The sequence below is a fragment of the Leishmania donovani genome, chromosome 36 (assembly GCF_000227135.1).
Source record: "Leishmania donovani BPK282A1 complete genome, chromosome 36".
NCBI classification, from domain to species: domain Eukaryota; phylum Euglenozoa; class Kinetoplastea; order Trypanosomatida; family Trypanosomatidae; genus Leishmania; species Leishmania donovani.
Window position 1 is genome coordinate 2,144,721 of NC_018263.1, and position 12,582 is coordinate 2,157,302.

At 51.4% G+C, this 12,582-nt stretch overlaps 2 protein-coding genes across 2 annotated transcripts; both read right to left on the minus strand.

Annotated features, from left to right (window-relative positions):
* Positions 1–9,121: 9,121 nt before the first annotated feature.
* On the minus strand, positions 9,122–10,009 carry LDBPK_365730 (hypothetical protein, conserved; the record flags this gene model as incomplete). The annotated part of the gene is made up of 1 exon (XM_003865638.1): positions 9,122–10,009. One exon carries the CDS (start codon positions 10,007–10,009, stop codon positions 9,122–9,124), a length of 888 nt encoding a protein of 295 aa, XP_003865686.1.
* Positions 10,010–11,373: 1,364 nt separating this feature from the next.
* Positions 11,374–12,465, minus strand: LDBPK_365740 (hypothetical protein, conserved; the record flags this gene model as incomplete). The annotated part of the gene is made up of 1 exon (XM_003865639.1): positions 11,374–12,465. One exon carries the CDS (start codon positions 12,463–12,465, stop codon positions 11,374–11,376), a length of 1,092 nt encoding a protein of 363 aa, XP_003865687.1.
* Between the last annotated feature and the right edge of the window lie 117 nt (positions 12,466–12,582).

Here is a 12,582-nt window from a genome sequence, read left to right on the forward strand (position 1 = left end):
CGAGGAAGACCCTGGAAAAGGGGATCGAAGCGAGCTGCGAGCGTGCAAGCGTCTCACAAGGAGGCGCGTACACACACACACACACACACACACACACACGTCACCAATGATATACTGCAAAGGTTTTGTTTACAAGGGGGAAAACGAAAGGGAAAAGGAATCACGATAAAAAAAAAACAATTTAGTCAAAACAACAGACTGCACACACAATCAGACGCCGCCGCCCACGCGCACACGCACTTACGCACGCGAAAGCAGCAGTGCAAAGCAGCGATGGTGGGGTGGGGAGGGGAGGCAGAAGGTGTGTGCTGACCGAATACGCAAGGAAGGAAATTAACAACCCAGAAGCGATGACAAACAACAAAAAGAAGACGAGTTATCCCCGAAAAAAGAGATAAAAAAAAAGGGAATTCAACCGAAGACAAGTTTTCTCTTTTTTCACTTTTCGCTCCTGCTCGACTGCTGCAACCAATAACGACAAGAAACAACCCAAAAAAAAACGAGCCAAACTAAATGGGGTTTCGTATTCGCTTGCTTGTTCGCTTTCCTCGGTCAGGTGGGGGGAGGAACTCGTACAAGACGCTTGAGTGCACACGAACGGTACCAGCGAATAATAATCATAGAAACAATCCATGCAAGAAGAGCGGAATCAAGCAGACGCGGACAGTGACGCGGTGCCGGCGTGTGTCTCTTCGTGTTTTCTTCTCTAATGTGGTGCAATAGGAGAAGATCGCAGCCGGGGCAGGGGGGGGGGAGAAGCAGCAGCAGCAGGGGCGCAAAGCTGGGTCCTGGTGCTCTGCACAGGAAGAGAGGAGAGAGAGGGAAAAGGGTGGTGTGTCAGCCAAACAGCGATGCAGCGCTGCAGAGAACACGCACAAGGGCGGGGGTGGGTGTGGAACACGTACACACACTATCGGCGAACGAGAAGCCCCGAGGAAATCAAAAAACGAAAAACAAACCAAACACAGAAATCGATGATACACTGAAAAGAAGAAGAAAGGAGTGCTGTACAAAGAAAGCGGTTGAGGCGGTACAAAACGAAGCCGAGAAACGTTTGTTCAAAGAAAAAATGCACCGTCACGCACGCACACCACTACATAAACACGAAGGAAAGGGAGTGCGCGGGACTTGGTAGCAGGTAAGGGAGAAGCGAGTGTGAGAGACAGCCAGGTCCCGCGAGCAAAATGCAGGGAGAGAGAGGGGGGGGGATAAGCAAAGACAAACACACACACACACACACACACACAAAGCCGAGAGCGATAAAAATGCACCAGCGTGCCTCTCTAATCACCTTTTCCCTTGTAAATGTGAGAGAGAAGCAAAAAAAAAAAAACATATGAGAAACGAAAAACACCAATACGACGAAGAACGTAGCTAGCAACCAAAAAAGTGCACACACAAGAGAAAAACGTTGAAGGAAAAAACAAAAAGAAGCAAGCGAGGGAGAGGTAAAAAAAATGCGGAAAAAAGAAAAAAGGAACCGAAACAGCCTATCCTGCTTTTTTCTCGAACACAACGGGGAGTCCAGTGATAAGGGATGGGTGTGGCTGGTACTGCAGAGAAAGACACAGTCACACTGAAGGAGGAAGGGGGAGCTGAGGGTCGAGAAGGATGATAAGAAAAAAAAACAAGGGAACAAAAACGGAGAAAAACTGGAAAAATAACTGAAAATACAAAACGAAAAACACGCGAAAACAGATTAAAATGAGTTTCACGTTCTCGAATTGATCTGTGGCGCTGCTGGCAGTGATGGTGCCGCGCGCAGCAGCAGGCAATGTGAGATGCAGAGGGTTTGATGAGGGTCTGTTTGTGTGTGCTTTTGTGTGTGTGGGGGAGGGGATGGTCGGGCGCACTTGAATCTCCCTCGATAGTTCGCCCTCTTCTTTCGTTTGTTGCTCTTTTTCCTCCTCTACCGATCTCTCTTTGGAGAGTTACCTTGTGCCGAGTAACAGAGAGCTCGGCCAAAAAAGAAAGCCAAGAAAAAAAACGGAGAGCGTCGGTCTCCTGTATACACGAATGCACGCACGCAGAGAGACCCAGAGAGGTGGAACTACAAAGAAGAAAGGGACGATGCCTCACCTCGTTTTCGTTTGGAGTGCGACGCAGCCACGACAGCGGATTCTGCCTGCCAACGACGATGGTCTTAAGGGCCAGTACAAAAAAGGCAGAGAGAAGGCAGGGGAGAACACGGGGGAAAAGCAGAAGGAAGGGGCGTGGCTCCGTGCACCGCTGAGAAGTGTCACGATGCTGCGACGAAGGGATTGCGGAGGCAGAAAGGACAGGGGGCAGAGCAAGGAAGTGCGGGAGGGGTAAAAAAGAAAGGATCTGTGGCTGCTCGATCGACTGCAAGGTGGCGCAGGGAGTGAGGAAAGGGAGCAGAAAGCGCTCGTGTCTGGTGAGAAGCAAGAGAATCGCGAGACAGAGAGAGAGAGCAAAACGGAGATGGTGGCGTTAGAAAGGAGAGGGCAGAGATCATGAAAATCCACAAATAAACGGACGTCCGCAGGCTTTCAAAAGGGTGGACAATAAAAAAGAAAAAACGACTGCAATGAGTTTTTCAATGTGCATACAGCGAAAAATGAATCAATAAAACAAGAAGAAAAAGTTGATTCTTGGATTGCCGTGGCTTGTTTCTTTTGCTTGATAGCGTGCGCGCGCGTTACCCTCTTTTGGTTTGACACGTCAACGTGAAAAAAAAAAAAACGTGCTCGTGATTTCGTCACTCTCTTGCCTCCTGGTCTACGTTCTTCACCCTTTGTTTCTCTTTGATCCGCTAGGATCGCTGAGGAGCTGAAGGAAAAGTAGGAGAGTGAGTGGAGGAGAGAGAAGGGGGAGAGGCTGGAGTGTGCTATAGCGGAAATCAAGAAACTCGTGCACATTCATGCACACAGGCAAGAAGACGGCGGTGCCTCAAAGAATGGCACGAGTAAAAAGAGACAGCGGCAACACAAAGAACGGGACAACAATAAAAAGAAAGGCTCTGAGATTGAAAAAAAAAGAAGGAACGCCGCACTGCAGAGAACGTGGAGGGGGGGGGCTGAAAAATCGATAGAGGAATGACAAAGCAGGGCCGAAAACAAGCGCTTCCTTGGGGGGGGGGGTTGATCGAGCTTGCCCCCCTCTCGTGTTGCCTGCTGAATTCGTCTCTTCCTTTGTTATCCAACGGAGGGGAGAACGAGAAGAAGACCAGAAAAAAGGGAAGATCAAACGAGGCGCACAAGACAAAACACAATCGCATTCACCTGTTCCACTTTACGTGTCTTCCCCTTCGCTACGTCCTTGTTCTTTCCGGATGCTTCTCCGTGGGAAGGGGCTTGAGCGAGGTTGCGTGGCCGCTTGTTGCCTGCTGTTCGCCTTTCAGGCTCCCACTTCTCCAATGGCGGTGTTTTGTCTTCACCCGCCGCCACCTGACCCCTTTTTGCTTCCTTTCCTTTCCTCGGCGAGAAATTTGAGCGAAGGTGCAAAGCAGTGCACGAAGCGTATGCTATCCCCCGCGTACACACACACACACAAACGCGAAAAAAAAAGACTCGTAGATGATGGTGATAGAGGGGTGCAGTGGAACACACGCTAGCGCTTCCTCGATGAAATAAAAACGCCCAAGATGGCGTCAGTCGCAGCGTGACAACGCGATCAAGTCGCCGACGTATTGGGAGGTGGGGGTAGGTGGGGCAAAGGAGAAGGAGACGGGAGGGGCGAGCAAAACAACGGCGGTGATGAAGGTAAATCACACGTGATCGCACGTATGCATAGAAACAAAAGATGCCTATCTGGTACCACGATCACTGCTCTCTCTGCATCAAAGGACGGCATGCAACACACACACACACACAGAAACGGCTCAAGGAGAAAACAACGGGGAGAAATGTGTACAGGAGAGGGGAGAGAGGAATAGAGGACGAGAAGGGGGAGGCGTTGGGGGCGGGGGTGACAATAAGGAACACAGCTTCTCACAGGGAAAGTGCGCGTGCACGGAAGCACGAAGCGAAACGATGGAAAACAGCACAAAGAAGGAAATGAACGGGGCAACAAAAGAAGAATAAGAGAGGAGGAGGCGAAGCAACACAGAAGACACGAGGTGCACACCCACGAGGAACGAAACAAACAAGAAGAGCACGTGAGAAACGCTACTAGTCTTTTTTTTTCGCCCTCCCGCTCTTTAGCCTCGTTTAATTGTCAGCCCTCTCTTTTTTTAGTGGCTGCGTATTTCCCGATCTCGGCTTCAAAATTCGAAAAAAAAAAAGAAAACGGGCAGTCGGTGGGGAAGGGAGGTTTGGGCGGTGTGGCGCGAGGAACGACACGGGTGGCGAGAAAAGGGAAGATGAAGCAACCACAACGCAAAGAAAAAAAGAGGACGAATAAGCGGCGCAAAACCTGAAAACGAAATCGTACAAAAAAAAAAGAAAACGGGACACAACAGAAGCTAAAAAAAAAGAAAAACACGATAGAAACGACAAGACACAAGCCAAGCGAGGAGAGAGAAGTAAAGTGAAACAAAAAAAAAAGCAAAGGAATAGGGGCCGAAGAGCGAAAAAAGGCAAAAAAATGGCGGTACACACGCTCACGCGGGAAACAAGAAACAATTTGCAGAGCGCACGGGGGAGGGAAAAACACGCGCGCCCACGCACACACGCACCCACACACACACACACACAAGTGCTCGCGCAAAGAGGGAGAGAGTGGCGGCGGCACGCCAACGCGGAAGAGAGTGAGAGGGATGCCTATGACGTGGAGTTTGCGCGGCAGTGTTGGAAGGGGTGGTGCTCCTGCCTTTTTTGCGTGTTTGTATGGAACGTTGGGAGAGACGGGGAGGGGGGGGGGGGCGGGTGAAGGCGACTTTCAGGAAGGAGGTAGCTGTGCTGAAGTGACGTATGCGCTTGTGGCCGTCGAGGTTTCTCCGCGACTTTGCCGATTGCGTTTCACTTTCACCAGCTTCTAGAACCTGATTTGATTTGGGTGCTTCAAAATGAACGACCAACGTCTTGTGCACATACATTCACACGACTACTACACACATAGAGGGGGGGAGAGGAGGGAAGGAAACCCACAGAAAACAACAACAAAAAAAAAACAGACCAAAAAAGCAAAAAAGAGCAAGTCGAGAAACGAGTACTTGGCTATATAAAGGGAGAAGTGAAGAGAAGTGTTTGCTTCGTAGGAGCTGAATGATGCTACACGCACACGCACACCGCGTGCCCATATATTGGTCCAGAGGTCGAAATCCCTTCGCTTCTCTGTTCAGTTTCTTTCTTTGTTGTTATCCAGAGTTTCTTGTCGCTACTGCTCAGCTTCGTCGTGCTACTTGTTGTTTTCTTTTGTCCTTGTACTTCTCGTGCCCTGCAGTCCTTTTTTTTTTTATTTCTTATTCTGTGCCCACACAAGGCAGCGGGAAAAACGGATAACAAAACAACAAATGAAAAAAAAAAAACAACAACCTCGGTAGCAACGTACGAGAGAGAACGAGAGCCCCTTTTCCCACCGAGTAAGAAACACACAAAAAAGAAAGGGCTGCGCGAGCGTGGAAGCACCAGAAGAGGTTCAAACGAAAATGAAGAAGACTGAAAAACAAAGAACAAACAAAAACACAGGGTGAATGCGTCAGAAGAGCGCGTGAAGGTATCAACGCAAAAGCCAACACAAGACAGACCCCACAAAGAACTGCAGCAGGCCAATTTGTGTGGATGCCGAAGGCGAGAAAACGAAACAAAACATGCGAGACGAAGCACACACACACACGGAAAAAAAAAGAACGACAACGGCGATGCGCCTCCTGTAAAGTCAATTCTCTTTTCCAGAAAAAAAAAATGAATGCGGCGCTTCTACGTGGGCGTGTCAGTGGAAGGTAATGGCGCAGTCACCTACGCTCTGCCTCGAAAAAGAATAGCAAGGACAAGCAGATACACGCAGGTAAAGGAGTGGTGATGGTGGTGAAAAATGGTGGCCTGCAACGCAGGGGGTTGGCTGTAAGCGGAGCGTGCAGTACACAACGAACAACAACAACGAAAAATCCGAAGAGGAGATGAAGGTGAGTAGGAAAAAGGGGAGAGAAGGAGGAGGAGGAGGAGGAGGAGGGGGGGGGGACGGGGCTGCAGCCACCCTTTGCACAGACACGGACACCGACGCACAGGCAGCAGGCAAAGAGGAAACTTTGTTGTTGTTTTTCCTTTATGTGTGTGTTTGACCGGAAAGCGAGGAGGCGCGGGGGTAGGGAGATGCACCCACCACAAAAAAAAAGAGCGAAAAGGAAACGAGCCACACACACACACACACACACACAACGCAAATCGATGTCTGTATATGCGTATAGGAGTACCTTTGATGTATTCACATTCACGAATACAAACACAGACACAGAGACGCACACCCGCACGCACCTCACCAAAAAAAAAGAAAAATAGATGAGGTAGAAGGAAAGGGAGTGATGCTTGTGAGGACGCAAAGTCAGGCAGCCAGTGAATCCGTGAAAACAACGAATACCACAAGAGAGATTCTTCAAGCGGCCTAACGCAAGCACACACCGACGTACACCAACACCTAAAGAGGGGGACAAGAGCCGAAGAAAATGAGCGTGAGCAAGACAAGGAGAAAACAGGAACGAGGTAGAAAACGAAGAAGAGAGGGAGAGACAGAGTAAGATACAAAAAAAAAAGGAAAGAGATCGGGGGAGGAAGAGAGGTGGACAAGAGGAGCGAAAAACGTTTTGAGCGAGTGGTTAGGCGCACAAACACACACACACACACGCTACAGTTTTATTCAATGAGAGAAAAGGTGGTGCTGTTATTTGATTGCGTTACTTGACGATTCAAAAGAAGGGCGAGGGAAGGGGTGAAGGCGAAAAGCACAGAAAAAAAACGACGAGAAAGAGAAAACAGATGAACGAGAAGGACAAGGCAGGTAGTGAGAGAAAAAGATGAAGAACTGTGATGATTCGAGAAGAGGGGGTATTGGGTAGATGACAATGCCTCTAAAAGGAAAACCCACAGAATACACGAGATGAAAAGAAAATCAACCACCACGAGAAAAAAGCAAACCGTATCTTTTCTATATGATGTGCGTGGTCGCTGAAACAACAAGAAAACAAATCAAGGCCAGAAAGGAGGAAGATGTAAAGCGAGCCAGAATCGACTCAACACACGAAGGGCGAGAGTGAGGGCAGTGGGCTCGCAGGGAGCAGAGGAAAGGGGATTTCACGACTGGCGTTTGGCCACCGTGAAAAAGGAGAGACCCCCCCCACAAGAGAGACAGTGGCCGAGGCAGGGAGAAAAAGAGTAAGAGGGAGAAGACAACCGCTCGTGTTGACTCTTCGAATGGCAAACACCAAGAACGAGGCCACTAAACAACAAACGGAGAACTACCTTTTCGAAAGAGCTGGCCACTTCTGCACGCGGTGGAGGCGATGATGGCGAAGTAAAATGAACGGAGGGGGCGGAAACAAAAACGACTTAATGGACAGACGAACAGAGTGAGCGAGCACAAACACACAAAGTACGAGCCAAAATTAAAAACGAGAAGGCACCACAAAGGAGGCAGGCAGACAGACGCACAAACGCACTCCTACACAAACAAGAAAGAAAAACAAAAAAAAAAGAAGCACAAAAATCGTGAGAAGTGTAACCTTCTTGCGTTGCTGTGGCGTGTGTGGATGCTTGTTGGCGCCTGCTTTCTCCTACGAGGCAAAAGCGACTGAAAAGCTACGCGATTCTCTACGACTTCCGCAGTTCAAGTACAAACGATTTCCTTCTTTTTTCTTCTGTTTTTAATTGCTGCTTCTTTTTTTTTGCGCGCGTGTTTTTTTTTCTTGTTTTAATCCCTGCTGTGTGTGTGTGTGTGTTTTGTCCCTGCTTTCTGTTGCTGTTTTTCTTTTTTTTTTACCTCCCCTTCCTTGTTTTTAAGTTTGTATATTGATGCTCTGGCTGTCACGCTCTCTGGCGATATGCTCCTTTTTCTTTTTACCGACCTCTTTCTACTTCTCCTTCGTCTGTGTGTGTGTGTGCGACCTTGCGGTTGAGGTGGAATGCGCTGTCGCCGCTTCGGCTGTTTGCTTCACGAACAACACAAAAAGAATGAATACTTTTGTTTTCCCAGCGAAAAAAAACCTTGCCGTTGCCCTTCTCGCCTTTTTCCTTGAGGTTTGCTTGCCAAGTTTGAGGATGTTGTAAACCAGAAAGACAGAAATGCACACGTGAGATGCACACACGTATGTTTGCTGGTGTCGTTCTTTTTGTGTGTTCGTTGTACGTATCAGCGGCCTGAATGGTCAGCGGGAGACGAGTAGAAAAGGGAACCGAGGAGGACTGAGCAAGAACAGGCAGGGAAAAGAACAACAACAAAAGACGGCCGAAACAGAGGGGAGAGCGAGAGGAGGAGAGGTGGAGGGTGTGTGATATATGCAAAGGTGAAGATAGGGAGAGAGAAGAGAGGTGGCCGTCGATCTTGCGTGACTGGGTTGGCAAACGTACGTGCACGTGTAGATGTGTGTGTGTGTATACTGGTTGCGCGTGACCGCGTCTTTCAGTCTGTGTGCCCGTATTTCTTGACTGCTTCTGTGGAGGGGGTTGGGTGGGGGGGTCGGGAAAAGGCGTTGCCTCATGCACTGGAGGAAGGGGGGAGGCAGAGCGCAAAACAACAACACAGAAAAGGAGTGTGAAGGAGGTGTGACAGAGAAAAAGGTGTGCATTTGTTGGTTATCCGAGAGGAAACACGCGAGCCCGAGCTGCGCACATCGCATCGGCCCTTCACGTAGGTGTGCATGCAGAGAGGCCAACGCAGACGGAGTCGGGAAAGGTCACGCGTTTGCCTCGACATCGCCCGCCTGTGTGTGCAGGTGCGAGGAGGGGGGGGCGGGCGCCATCTGCTTGGCAAGACGACACCACTAAATGTAGCGGTTCGCTTCATCTGTCTGGTGCCGCCACAGACGAACACGAGTGTATACTGGCAGACTCACTAGCGTAACGGATGCAGCGACATCAACGAAACGACGACAAAACAATCAACGAAGCAGAGGGCAGCAGGCGTTTAAGAAAAACTCGGGAGGATAAAAAACGAAAAGCGCACACAAGTAATTCAAAGACGGCCAGAGCTCGCGTTATCAGATGCGCACTGAAAAGATGAGCACGGCTAGTCAGCGAGTGGCACGTGTATCGTCGACAAGCCACATGGTCATCTCTTCCAGTAGGGCGAGCAGGCGTTGCCGTTGTAGCTCTAAACGGCCCTCCGCAACTTCCTCGCTCTTTCCCAGAGCCGAGCTCGCGCTGGAAGGAACGGTGCGGTGCAGCACGCCGTGAAGCCCAGCGTGCAACTCCCACCAAACCGCGTCATCAGCTCCGGGGAGCGCGCCACTCTTTCCAAGATTGTGCGCTTCTTGTGGAGTCAAGGGAAGGGAATCACACGACACAGCAACAGACAGTTTTGCGGCCTCGGCGTACTCCGGCTCTAGAGGGGCGTGGGCGATTTGATGGAGCGCGCGAGCCGCCTCGCACGTCCAACGTGCCCTAACATGGGGAAGAACCTGCCTCTGTCGCGCGCGCCGCGCCCGCTCGCTGAGGGTAGAGCGCAGCTGCTTCAATTTATCTGTGATTCGCTGAAGTTTCGAGGGAAGTGCAAGCACCATGGCATCGCTGACGCTTCGCTCAAGGGCGGAGAAGGACGTGGAGAGGCCGCTACTATGAAAGGTGCTGCTAACCTCCGCTGTTGAGCGCCAGGTCTGCCAAACCTCCGACTCGCACGTAGCGGGTTCACCCGTGGCCTCGAGCGATGGATACACCTCTTCGGTGCGGTCATCTGCATTGCGCGTCACCTGCGAGGGCTCGGTCGTCCCCGTATCGACTGACGTTGCTGAGGCGCGAACCAGTTCTGCGGCACCGCACGACAGAGAAGATAGAAGGCTTTCAAGGCGCGACAGCTCGGCGCACGCTTGCTCTGTCTGCTGCAGCGTCGCCGAGAGGCGCGCGACGATGCGCCCTGCAGGCACGGCCGCCGTCAGAGATGCTAATGGCGTTTCCTCCTGCATGGATATTGTGTGTGTATGTGTGTCTGTGTTTGTGTGGGAAGCCGTGCAGTGGGGGCGAGCTGCCGCCTGTTTTCCTTAATGCCAACCCACCAAAAGTTAGCGGATATGTGCCAACAAGGCCAGATGACGGCGAGGGATCGGGGAAAGAAGTGGAGGAGAATACCCAGAAAGTGTGACAGAGGAGAAGCGGCGGCTGCACCAACGCCAACAGCGAATGATGGTGGAGGCACAACGTGTGCGCCACGCAGGAGCTGCTGATATGCAGCAGACGCCAAAGGCGGCCTGAGGGAGAGGGAGGAGGATAGGCGGAAGAGACGAAAGACGTATAGTGAGTGAAAGACACCGCTTCATCCTTCCCCTCCGTGCAGTCGCCTTCACCCTGCTCGGCGGGAAAAGCATCAAATTTGCCCGCCATCACGCATTCCGCGCGCGCACGCAAACACACAGACACACACAGAGACAGCACATCCAATTTGGCTTTCTCTCTGTGCAGCATTTTCCGCTCCTATGATACGTTCCATAAGCAAAAGACAAGAGCGCGCTGCTGTCGCCTCATCACCTTCGTCCCACGAGACTGTGCCTCAACGCGCTGCGCAACAACCAAGCAATTAACAACGCACAAGCAAAAGGGAAGCATAATAACGACAAGGGCATTCACACGGCGACAACACCGAGCAACGAAGCGAGAGAAAAAAAAAGTCGGAAAAGCAACGCATGATGCCCCACCGCCTCGCACTCCTGTTCTCAAGAAGAGCGTCGCTTAGCAAGAGAGTTCTATCGCTCATCGCAGTGGCTGGGGTGGGATGGGAGTTGGGCGGAATTCCAAGTAAGCGGTTCAGCTCACGACATAGCAGAGGGACGGCAATAGGCAACAACAACAAGGAAAGAAGGCATCATGGCGCACACAGATCAGGCACGCGCAACACGCTTATGTTAGCAGACGAGAACGTGCCAACCAAAAGCAGCACCAAAACGAAATGCGTTGTGAAAGCGTTTGCGGTGGAGACAGGTGCGAAAACATGGAAAGCAGAGCGGTAGCACAGATCTAGGAAACTAACAATAACACACACACACACACACACACGCGGGGAAACGCCGAGCGACCGTAGAGCAGCTCAACCTCTTCTTTGCAAGAGAGAGAGATGGCGGGGCAGGTGCTGCATACGGCCTTGTCGAAGGCAGAAAAGAGGAACGAACAAAAAGGAGCCAGCACAGGATGTGGAACGAAAGAGGGCAGCAAACAAATGTGCTCGTCAGTAGAGAGACAGTGCAGCACAGGGAGCTGGCGAATGCACACCCCTCCATCATCTCAAACGCCAGCTCGCGGCGCACCCTTGCTGACGTCTTCTACAGCACCTTCCTCCCTACACGCACACGATCGTTTCACGACTGAGGTACATGGCGACACAGTTGTAGAAGTGCGTTGTGGCTGCCCCCAGCACGCAGAGGTGCCATATCTGATGGCTAGAGAAGTAGAAGTCGAAGGTGCCAGGCGACAGTGCCTCTGGAATGCGGAAGGCGTAAATGAAGACGCCTACGCCGTAGAGAGCCAACATCGTCAGCAATCCCTTCACATACGGGCCGCTGATGTGTAGCGGGATCATCTGCGACAAGTGAATCGTGGGGATAATCCCCGAGCCAACCATGCAGACGTAAAAGATGATCTTCTTCGTCGCAAACGCCTCAGAGGTCCAGTGGCGGAAAAAGGGCCCAATGAAGCCCGCCAGCCCGAAGGAGCCAATCATCGACAGGTACGCGTTGCGCCACTCCGGGGCACAGCTCATGGCGTAGAAGCAGAAGGGCAGAAACGAGCCGACAACAAGAAACGTGATGCCGTAGTAGTCAAGTGCGTGCATGCGATGGTAGAAATCCTCGCTCATATGGCACAGAAATGTGTGAAAGCACGCACTGCACAGCATGCACATGACACACGCCAACGAGAAAGTCCCGAAGATGATAAATGGCCACGCGGTGCGCGCGTTACTAACAGGAACCGGCCGTGCCGTGCGGTTCGCGTGGTGAAGCACGTTGCCGGCGCGATAATCTGGAATGATGTGCTGGGTAAACAACTGTACCATCAGCCCCAAGAAAAAGAAGGCGCCAAGCAGGTGCGTCCAAATGTTGACCGTCTCGTTGTGCATCCGGAGTAGGCTCGTGATGCACTGCTTCCACGTGTAGTAGGCGCGATACCCGCGCAGAATGTAGCAGTTATCACGTAGGTACATGGGAACATCCTCGATCGCGTAGAGTGGCAGTGTTGAATCGTTGTTGTACGGCTTAGCGTGCTCGCAGTTCGCTTGCTTGCGAGAGAGCTGTACCTTCTGTTCATGCGTGAGGTTCGCAGTGATGAAGGCACCCGCGGTTGGGCTCTGCGCCGTCGACAAGGACGCATTGACGCGACGTCGACGGGGCGACGGCGACTTTGACGCAGAACTCGAGTTTTTGCGAGAAACCATGGTGGGGTCAATGCAGTCGAACAGCTGGTAGCAGCAGCGAGGGAAGGAGGCAGAGGGGGAGTGGAAAGGGGACGGAAGAAAGGGGAGGCTGCAGCCGCCTTTCTCTGTTTTTTTTTT